At 54.6% G+C, this 11,205-nt stretch overlaps 2 protein-coding genes across 2 annotated transcripts; one reads left to right on the top strand and one right to left on the bottom strand.

Annotated features, from left to right (window-relative positions):
- Positions 1-4,234: 4,234 nt before the first annotated feature.
- Positions 4,235-4,825, top strand: NCS54_00051000 (Hypothetical protein; the record flags this gene model as incomplete). Its single annotated transcript, XM_053146160.1, has 1 exon — positions 4,235-4,825. One exon carries the CDS (start codon positions 4,235-4,237, stop codon positions 4,823-4,825), a length of 591 nt encoding a protein of 196 aa, XP_053002135.1.
- A 972-nt stretch (positions 4,826-5,797) lies between these two features.
- On the bottom strand, positions 5,798-8,008 carry NCS54_00050900 (Hypothetical protein; the record flags this gene model as incomplete). The annotated part of the gene is made up of 2 exons (XM_053146159.1): positions 5,798-6,765; positions 6,814-8,008. The coding sequence occupies 2 exons, from the start codon at positions 8,006-8,008 to the stop codon at positions 5,798-5,800; spliced, it is 2,163 nt and encodes a 720-aa protein (XP_053002134.1).
- Between the last annotated feature and the right edge of the window lie 3,197 nt (positions 8,009-11,205).

Genomic DNA, 11,205 nt, shown 5'->3' with positions numbered 1-11,205 from the left:
AACGTCTGAAGCCTGCACGTCGAGACCAGGCAGGGAGGTGCCCCAAGGGCAATATCGACTCATAGGGCGGACGGGATGTGGTGCATTTACTCTCCTTCTCTCCGCCTTCTGCGAGCATGAATAACTCTGTCAAACCCGCCTTGGATCGACAAGAAAATGCTACGCATTAGGCTCCGCGACCTGATCCAGACAACCCAAGGGTCCCCTGGGCCCCTCGTTCGATCTCGGTGACATCACGCGGGGCCCAGGCGGTCATTCGGGGGGCCACGAGGCCCAAGATTGCTTTGCCCTAAACTGACTGGAATTCATGGCAAAGCAGGAGCCGACTAATTCGGAACTTTGATGGTAGGAAAAAGGAATTATTCAAACATTTTGCAGGTATTCGATACATAGTATCAGACTTGGCTCTGTCTCATACTCTTTGATAGAGCGAGTAGGAGATGTCAACAGATATCAAATATCGACATTTTGCTACAAAACAAAGCTGTGGCTTTTTTGCTCGCCTCGAAGTCTCGGTTAAAGAGGGGTAAGGTCTTCGCACGCACAACTTGTCTTGCTTGCATGCTTCCTACAGGTCGAGTACCATGTCTGAGGCCCTATCATGACAGACAGACTGATTCCCGTCCCTTGCGGGCTGGCCAGCACTTGCAGAGAGGGTAAGGCAAGTTCAGGTCTGAGACTATTACTACGAAAGACAGACAGGCAGACAGAAAGACATCATCCCGTCCCAGTTCCCCACGTCTTTCCTTTTCCCTGTCGGCGAGAAAACCCATTTGTGGAACACGCTGTCCAGCCTGGTTCCCACGACGACCTGCTCGTTGCCGGAAAGGGCCTACTGTGGAGATCAGGCCTCGCGCGATGGCGCACCTATCGTCACTCCAACAACAGACGAAGCTGTCCACGGCAATAGGCTAACAGCAGGGAGGAGCGGGTAAGGCAGGGCCCGAGGGGGAGGTTAGAGGAGAAGTGGTATGTAGCAGCAACCTACTCTGCGCAAGAGTCATTCATGGCAGCACACGTCGAGGAAGCGTGAAAAAGGTGCTGTGGGTATAAACCTGGTCCGAGGTACCGGGTACCAGCTGAAGCAGGTGTGGGTGCACCGAATCCTGAGGTATTTCCTACGACGAGTACCTATCGCGTCGTGTGTTGTACCGCGGGATGGGAGAATTTTGGTGTGTCACTCTGTGTTTACTCTGCGGGTGGCATGCAGGCCCGTCGGGAACTACCCGCAGTTGAAGGGAAGGCAAATGGCCTTCGATCCATGATGGATGGAGCCTTTGGGACGAGCGTCCCCCCTCCAAGTCCATGCACCTTTCCTGCGAGTCCTTAGCTCTGTGCATCATCCCACAGACGTTAGCCCGAATAGGCATCGCCAAACCCTTCACCGCTTCCCGTGCGATGCGCCGGAATCTGGGCTGGTCTGGGTCCAGAAAAGCCCGCAAGTCGCGGGTTCTCTTGTCTGGTCTGTGTGTGAGTGTGTGCTCTGATCAATGCCGTCTCGTCGTCTCGTCGTCCCTTGGACCTGGATCGACCACAGCGGCGACGACGACGTGGCCACCATCTCATGCGTTGTTTCGTTCTCGTCTCCGCACGAGTGAGGATAAACAGAAAACAGGAGAATCTGAAAGAGCCGCTCGCCCGCCCAACGTCGTCAAGGCGGTCAGACCCGAAGATGTAGGCACTCGTCATCGGTGGACCATACAGACATCCATCTGTACTGTTGCTGCTGATGCGTATGTAGCAGCACAGCACGGTTTGTTTGTTGTGAAGGTTGAGGTGCACTCTTGTTCGCCTCTGTTAAGCGAAGCATCGAGAGTGGACGCGGCAAGACATCCATCCTTCCATGGATGAATGGATGGACGTCTCAATTCCTCGCATGACTCTCATGCCCCTCAATTACAATGCAGCCGGCAAGGTAGTACTCGCTCCAGGACGCAACTCGGACATCTAGACCATCGCGATAAGGCTTCACTGTAAGTGCCAGCCGTCTGCGCGTGCCAGCCGTCTGCGCGTGCCTCCTCTCTCCTCCAGTTCTTGCCTATACTGCCGGCTCCTCCACTGTCCGGCAGTCGGAGCTCCAGCTCAGCCCCCTCAGCTACTGGCGCTGGCACCCAAAAGGAAGCTCGCGTTGGTATGGAGGACGAACACGTCGTCCAAGTTCATGCTGCTCGTCACAGGACGGATGGAGTGATGCCCACGCACCCGGGTCCGTTGGAAAACCACGGCATTGGCTGCTCTCAAAGGCGCGCGTGTTCCTGGCTACCTAACCTGCCCTGTTGACGGGGGCCCTTCCCATCCTGGAGGCAGTCTTTTGCTTCGACCTTCCTCCTTCGCGGCCTAGTTCTGCCGGCAGAGGCATGAGGTTATTCTTAGACCTGCGAGTCGGGCCGTGGTCCCATCTCCCGCCTTTAACCACGGGCTGTCACTGACTCTGCCATGACGGCTACCAAAGGCGCCAGATGCAGATACTACTACTACATACATACATACATGCTTCCATATTTGGTCTGCCAATGCAAGGCTCCTGCAACGGATAGCCTCACGCGACTAGGATGTCCAACCAGACAAGCTCAACGCTCGCTGCGAAGTTTTCCACTTGCAGACCGTATCTACCATGGTGCAGAATACCAGAGGTGACTAGAGAAAGACACGGGCAACGGGGCATTGCTCTAGCCCGTGAAGGTGCAGCGAGTGAAACCAGGGGTCCTCCGTCTTCACGGAGGTGATCGGAAGACGTCCGGCGACGGAAGACGGCATTCCGGCTTCGGAGGGCCGAGCAAGACGGGGCCGCTATTCCCATGCTCAAGGTTTCCCACGCTGAGATTCCCCATGGGAATACGCAGTCAGTCTTGATTTCCTGGCTCATTCTTGCCCCCAGATGCGTCATAGGCCACCATTCCTCCCATCCATCGCATCGTTTCTCCTCCCCGTCTTACCCGTGACAGCGGCTGCCTTTGATGCCGTGCTCACTGGGCTCGGTGTTGCCGGGGTTGAAGATTCTCAATTGGAGGCTTTTTGGTTGGATGGCGGCTGACGAAGCATGGAAAAAAAACAAAGCAGACGCCTCAAATTTACGCAACAGCTATTGCCTAATTATCTCCGGGGCCATCATAGCATAGCATCTAATCTCGCCCTCTTTGAGGCCAGATCAAGATATCCATCCATCACAGATTCGCCATCCATCCATCCCGCGACTCCCGTAGAAACTAGACAAATCACTTTCACGTGCCGTAAAGCACCACAAAATTGTTGACAAGGTAGCATCGTGAAAAAAGGGGGACTTCATGGATTAGACAGCATCAATCACTCAATCACTCAATGGATTAATTAGTACAGCATCGCCTCCTTCGTCCCCCCGTCCCAAGCTCTCTCAGCCACCCACGCCCCGCCTCTCAACCACGCTGTATCAGCGGTTCCGGTGTATTTTTATCCATCTCCCTTCATCAGCCACCACCGCTACTGCTGCTGCTACTGTACCGTAACCCTTCCCTTCGGCTAGCCGCCAGATCGTGCCCGTTCCCGTCTCTCTGGCCTCGCTTCCCTTGTCTCATCGCGGGTCCCCCAACCAAGAGAGTCAGTCAACCCCAGTCGGTCATCGGGTTCTGCCTCCCCACGATTCGACGCGCATATTCGAGGGCATCAGAGAAGCGCAGGGGTCTTGTCAATCTACGAACCTACCTGCAGCAGCTGGAGCCCGCAATCGTCGGGTCTTGAAGCTTCCGGCTCATGAGGACGAGCCAGGACCAGAGTCGACGACTCACGACACGATCTTTTGTGAGGCGCGGTCACTGCTACCCTTTATTTTCTCCTTCTTGACTGCCGAAGTTCCCTGGTTCACTGCCTCATCTCGTCTGCCGTCATATCTTGCATCTGCAGCAAAGCTGAACAACAACCTGGCCGGCTCTCGTCCATCACCTCCGCGCCCTAACCACCCTTTGCTCTCTTTGGAGGAATAGGCGCCGTCTCTCAGTATCAGGCCGACATTGATAATCATCATGTCCCCCTTTGGATTCTCTGCCAGGATAGAATTATCTCCATTGATACCGTCGTCACTGCCCATGCCACCGGCCTTGAGTTGTCGATGCTAAGAACGTGCTATCAAGACGACTTCGACCACCTTTATATCTTTACTCACGCCCGTACTTATAACTGGCCTGTGTGATCACGAGAACCAAACAACTTCAAAGACTGCAACTCACATCATCACCTTCTTCTTCACTACAACTATCCTACAATGCGCAAACAACATCATCTCAGCATCGTTATCCCAGTGCCGGGCAACCTCCCTCCCGGTGCCGTGATAGCAACCATTCAAACATATACCCCCCTCATCAGGCATCACACCACTCTGATCAGCTTCGACGAGATCTCGACAGGCCCGGACGCCATCGCTGATGACCCTTTCTTCGGCCCTTGGGACGAATCCGTCCGCGCCTTCCGCCTCCGTGAGCTCATCACCCTCGCGCCGGGCCTCAACAGGGAGATCACCTACCAGACCATCTTCCAGGATGTGCCGGAGGGTGTCCGGTCTCGGGCCACTGCTCCGGCCGGCATCGTCGTCCGAGCGGAGTTTGCGGTCCGACAGCGCCGTGCGGCGACGATGCCGATATCTCCAGCCGGGTCCGATAGCACCGCCTCGGGCAGCACGGCCACGGTTGAAGGAGACGAGTATGAGCTGCGCGAGGACATTGTCGTCGAGGCCAACTCACTCTTGATGCCTTTCATCACCGAGGCGCTCGCAACTGTGCACCGCGAGATATGTGAGAAAGTCATGGCCGAGATTGTCAAGAACTACTTCGGTATCGGAGATGCAATGGTCATATAAACGGCCATCATCTCAGTCATCAAATTGGAAGGAGCATGATAGCAAGGAATGGAGTGAATGGAATCTTGGATACCACATGGCGTTGGGCAAAATCATCTTGGGTTTAGAGCGGCCGTTTCGTTTCGTTTCGTTTCATTACTTTCCTTGCATGTAAAGATATCCTAGGGGCACACATAAAGGATCGGGACTGGATTGGGAGGACATTTCATATCTTTACTTGTCATTTCGGATGGACGGGCGGCGGCGGATAACTTCTCGGATGGATGGCCTGTCCCGGGGCCTGGCTTCATCTTGTTAATATCGTATGTAATTACATCTTCCCGGCTGCTCTACCGGCTTGGGCTCTCATAATTGATCGACGTGAGCATCTGGTGACTACCTTGTTATGGAGCCTATTAAACATTCATGATATCCAACATCCCTCGCCTCAGTGCACACTCCAGAGTCCCTTTAACCGTAATGCTGCTTTATCCATAGTTGTCTCTATCATGGAAGTCAGAACAAGATCCAAGTTTATGTATCCTCAAAGAAAAGGAGCCCAGTATCACAAACACACTTGTAAACAGTCCACTCACACATCCTCAAAGACAGGAAGCAGAGAAAAAGAAGTAATAAAAGAAACGAGGCAGCTCGTCCAAGTTGAAGAAAAACAACAAGCAGACTCAGTTTGGTATCTATGCGCAGTACCGTCTATACCCAACCGCTCCCAGAAATGTTCCACAAGCACATCCACATATCCTACCATGGTGGTGTGGCAAACAAAATCGCCGTCACTGGCGCCCAACCCGTCCCAGTACATCCAAACGTGAATCGCCCTTCAGCAAGGGGCATAGAAGAAGAGAAACAAATCGCTGCTGACAAATGAAAGCCAAGGCCCCTCAAAAGGACGTGGAAGGGCCAAGAAAAGAAGAAGAAGCAAGGCATCAAACATGGCGAGAGAGATTCTCCCTCGCGTCACTGGGCTGGCGCTGATTATCGACCGCCGAAATCACTCGCGTATCCCATCTCACCAAAGCCCTGGTTCATCCCTCCTTCACCAAAGCCTGTTCCGGGGCCGCTGACATAGCCACCGTCTTCATTCTCATCATAGTCGCTAGCATCGAATGATGAACGGCCACTCACATCATCATCCATACCACCGCTCACATCAGAGCCACCCCAGTTCATCTGTGCCAGAGCTGGATACTGGGCAAGGAGAGCTGCCGGGAGCATTGGGTTGCCACCAGAATCCATGGGATAAACAGGGGGTTCCATACCCATGTTGGATGCAACCACCATGTTTTGAGCAATGTTCTGTTGCATACGCTGCTCTTGCCAAAGTCGTTGCCGCTCCATCATCTCCTCATCCAGTAGAGGCTTGATGCAGATGCGGCCCGCCTCAGATCGGAAATGCCGGCCAAGAGCATCCGCACGGGCGAACCTCCTGCCGCAACCCCACTGGCCTCCAACCTTGAGATCACCCTTGCATACAAACTTCTTCTCGCCCGAGTGCAGACTCTCATGTCGCTTGCGATCGTGCTGTCGGGCAAAAGCTTTGCCGCAGACGGTACACACAAACGGTCGCTCGTCAGTGTGTGTTCGCAAGTGGGAGCGCAGGTTATAGGCGCGAGTGAATCGCTTGGGGCATAGAGTGCACTGGAATGTGGCAGGATGCTTTTGAACGCGCTTGGCCGCGCCACTGTCCTGGTTGTTCTGGTACTCGGGGTCGGCCAGGCGCAGCGCAATAACATTATTGGGAACTGCCGAAGTCGACTGCCTTCTCCGAGAAGGGGACGTGCCGGCTTGTCTGTCGAGGGGCGACAATGACCTAGAGTCTGACCGCGAAGACAAATCAGAGCCCAATGATGGAGAAAGGCTAGCGGCATTGCCAGGGCGATTGAGCATCATACCGCCAGGGTGGAATGGGTCCGTAACCGCACGAGGACGAGATCTGGGGCGGCCTATGACGAGTTAGATAGCTCACTTGTAACAGCGAATTGGATACATACCTCGGTCTGGAGGAGTCAAAGAGTCCTGATCCATACGCGATTTGGGCGTATCAAAGCCGCCTTGCTTCATGTTATTAGGAGCAAAGTCAATATTGATAGCAGGAGGTGCCATCTGCGACGACAAATCATGGCCTGGTGCTTGGAGGCTTGGGAAGGCCTCAACAGCCCCTTGGAGTTCGGGGTATGTGGTTGGAGCACCGTATGCGTTGGTAGGATGTGCCAGACCAAAAGCAGGCTGGTTAAGGTCGGGCATCTGCTGTGGGACAATGCGAGGACTAATCGCAGGACTATGCGACGGGCTTCTGCCCTGGTGCCCAGGGCTGCCGACCTGGGGGTCTGAAATGCTGAAGTTCCCAATTCCCAATACTTCTTGGTAAAGGCTGCCGTCCGAAGGGCGATGAGCAGGCGAATGCCCACCTACGCCGGTATCGAAGTCATCGGCGCTGACGAGATTCGGCGACGGCGCAACGGACGACACGTCCGAGTACTCGGAGGGGGTGCGGCGGTGGCCCTGGAACTGAGGCTGGCTCCAATCGGCCATCTGGTTCGGGAGCAAAGCGTCCGCGGGGCCAAGAGACGCATGTCGCGAGTGGCTAGGCGGAGAGGAGAACTGGTGCTGGTTGAAGGCGGGCGACTGATGGGCCGAACCAGGCTGTTGACCGTCCGGCTGGAAGAGATGAGGAGGGGTCGGGGAGTGGTGGCCCTGCGGGGACGCCATATTGTTCATGTCGCTAGGGTTGAGCGTGGCCTGGTCGAACAAGGGGGCGTTGAATTGGTCGCCCTGACCACTGGTAGTCGGGAAAAGAGAAAAGTCGTCGTTGAGGTTAGGCGACAAGTATGCGGTCTGCGCCTGGTTGTTGAAGGGCAGCGAAGTATCGGAGCCGGTTGGCTGCTGGCCAAAAGAGGCGGTGTTATTGGGGTCGAGAACGGCGGGGTCGGAGAGGTTGGCCTGAGCAAACGAAGTCCGCTGCTGCTGCGCAGGAGGCGGGAAAGATGGCGATTGCTGAGGGCTCAAGAAACCCGAGTTGTTGAAGGAATCATAGGATGGCTGAGCGGACTGTTCCAGAGTGAGGCCAAGGCCGACGGATGTGTCGTTTGACTGATAAGGCGTCGGCGACGGGGAGTGAGATTGGTTTATATGAGGCTGTTGATGACCGGCCGACGGCGACCGGCCGCGCTGAGCTTGTTGATCCATGATGTTACCGAGTTTAGAAGCAGACGAAGCAGACGAGGCAGACTCCCGAGTCAGCCTTCAGGCACCGTGGCGATGCCGGGGGCTGTGCGCTCACAGGGTGATGCAATGAGCGGGGGACCGTCCTATCACGGCAGCCGGACGCGTGGAGGGGGTAGCGAGGCGCGCAGTGGAGCGGGATGTTTCAAGGTGAGAAATGCGACGTCGGTAGTAGGATCGCAAGCGCTGTGTGATGATGATGAAGGACGGAGACAGCAGCGCTCGATCTTGTCGAGTTGGGTGCGCCGTGGAAGAGGACGAGATGATGATGGTGGAGGTGAGTTATTAGGCTGCGGGTGCAGTGCGGGCGGCGGGCAGCACAACTCAGCAATGCAAGCGAAACGGCAGCAGGGCGGTAAAATTAAGGTAGCAGCTGGAGCAGCGAGTAAGGTCATGCACCTTGGTATTTGTGAGACTCTTCTCAGACGGCAGAGCTGGGCGGCTACCTACCGCCACTGGAACGGACGCTTGGAGGGGGACACTCTGTGGCTGGTCCACAATGTTCTTGGGTCCAGAATTCCCGTCGAAGGCCAGCCCAAGACGGCGAGAAACGGGGCGTGCCCACAGGCGTCTAATGCGTAACAGCGAAAAACCCCCCCAATATGCGATGGTCAGAGCCTGGGAGCAAAAAGCAAGTGGTGCGGCGAGCGAGCGAGGCTGTGCAAGCCCTGGAAGAGACACGTCGAGCGAATGGGGCCGACCCCAAGCCAGAGCGACTGGGTACCTGAGCCTGAGCAAAGACAAGGCAAGGCGGTGCGAGACAAGTTCCCGACGAGACAACAACGGCCTGGAGCTAGTTGCTGTGACAGGAAATCTTGCTAATTTTAACAGTGTCCGGGGGTGTCTGGGATCTTTTGATAGTCGGTTAAGTTAGCTTGAGGATGACGATGTTGTTGAACCACTGTTGAGTGATATTGGTGATGGTGGAGATGGGAAGAAGAAAGAAGAGAGATGAGGGGGGATGGTGGTGAAGAAACACGGGAGATGCAGGGGAATATTCGGGTTGAAAAGAAAGAGGAACTGAGAATGAGGCAAACGATGAGGCAATGGAAGGTGAGGCAAGAGCAAAAGAAACAGCAAAGGGCAGGTGCAACAGACGTCGGCAATTACCTACCCAGGTAAAGATGTTGATGCCTGTCTGTGCCGCTGTCACTCGCATGTGCCCAGTCTCGGTCTCTGTTTAGATCTGTCTTTCTTCGGCATTCATTCATTCATTCTCACGTTTGATATTCTATCCCGTTTACAATAACGATACTGCAGGCCGTTGCAGATACGTTGTGATGTGTGTGATGTGATGCGCCCCAAAGTCCTTTTCCCAGCACCCGTCACTGCTTCACATCACCAAGTACAAACACGTCCTCTGCAGAGGGATTGGACCAGCTTCGAAGAAAGGCGGCAAGTGACAGACGGACGGGCAAGACTGGATCCAATCGAGAATGGGGTCTGTGGGTCGTGATCCCGTGGCCCCGTGGCTTGCTTCCCCAGTCGGGATTGGCGGCTCTGCTTTCTCCAGTTCATCATATCAGCACTAGAGGTACCTTTGCACAAGAAGCTCAATGCGCTGGAGCAATGAAATCGAGGTCAAGCCACAACCAGTTGTGTCCTTGGGAGAGGCTAGTAGAGAGTTTCACTGGGCGGGCGAGGCTCGCTGCGCTGTACGCATCCATGTGAAGGTTAATCGTATCTGCAGGGGTCCGAGCATTCAGGTTATCATCCATGGAGGTCCAAGACGACCACAACAGTCGGGTCGGGTCAGTCAATAGTTCCATACCTACCGGGCTGTCAAGACGGCCCGAGTAGCGTGTTATCACCGATGTGGATGCTCATGGTTCATTAGAGCTCCAGTCTTTCATCACTCTTGATGTAAATCATGTCTCTCCTCTCATCATCTCGGGTGCGCGCTTCTTGTCAAATCAGCACATGGTCCAGGCCAGGCAGGGTCCGAGAAATGAAAATGGGCCTTGTCACTCTCCACTCGTCCAAACAACCGAGCATTTCAAAGAGTGATGCTCGCCTCGAGTGAAGTAGAGTAGTCTCTGTGTTTCAAGTCGAGGACTTAGCCGCAACCAGCACATCTTACACTCGGCCCCCAAGGACAGCAGCGCGCCCATCCATCCATCTTTAGACGCGATAACGCTCCAGATCCGGCGTGTCCTGCCCCACAGAGCGTCTCTCTCGTCCATGCCACCGCGTCTAAGTAGGTTGCTGCGTGCGTAGGTACGGTACATACATGGCAATCCTTCCGAAGACAAGCATTGCAGCCAAGGGGCAACAAGAATAGATTTACGCTCGCTCCCCTGGATCGTCACCCCAAACCCTGTCAACACTGCCACGACGAACATGTGCGGGCACAGAAAAGAGGAGGACGAGGAGGTTGGTCGGTGGGGAAGCATCTAAAACAAGATCATCAAAGATTCCAGCGGGCACGAGACGAAATTGAACCACAAGTCACTCACGTTTCAGTTCATTATTCGCGCAAATTGTTCCTAGCAGTCAAGTCACTCTATCTCCAACTTACACCGCCCCAGCCTTACACGCGGCCCACGATCCGTAAACTTCCCCACAATCCAAGGCTGTGCTGCTCGTGCTGGATGAGTGCTTGCGTGACCGGGGGTCACACACAGAGAGAGCGATGTGAGCGAAACAATGGGCATGAAAAAAGGTGATGTGCTTCAAAGCATGACATCAGTTTCAGCCAACTACGACCCTCGATGACAGCGCACATCTCCCCAAAATGGTCCTCGCAAGGCATATTCGACCTCTTGGTGACGCGGTCCGGTCCGGGTTCAAAGAAGCTTAACGACGTCCCCTTGCCGAAATAGGCAGGAAATGCACATGCGAGATTGGACCATCGAGAGACTACGGGCAAACGAGGTGATACGGAGCGCCTACATAAGAATTACGTGTTCTTGGGAGGTACTGTGCAACAATAGACAGCAAGGATTGTGTGAAGGGCCTCGTTTGTCACTATTTCGAGTCCTCGCTGAGGCCCTCGGGTTCTCTTTACTGTTCTCCTCAATGCATAGAAGCAAGGAACTGGTCTAAATTTTGATTGTATTACCACTGGAAATTATCCATCATCTACCAAATTCTTTTATGTATCCGTCATGAGTTGGGATTGTGCGGCCCCAAACGCCTCCAAAAACAGCAACAAACTGCAT

This window comes from Fusarium falciforme, chromosome 1 (assembly GCF_026873545.1).
Source record: "Fusarium falciforme chromosome 1, complete sequence".
Lineage (NCBI taxonomy): Eukaryota > Fungi > Ascomycota > Sordariomycetes > Hypocreales > Nectriaceae > Fusarium > Fusarium falciforme.
This window is presented reverse-complemented; position numbering and strand designations above follow the sequence as displayed.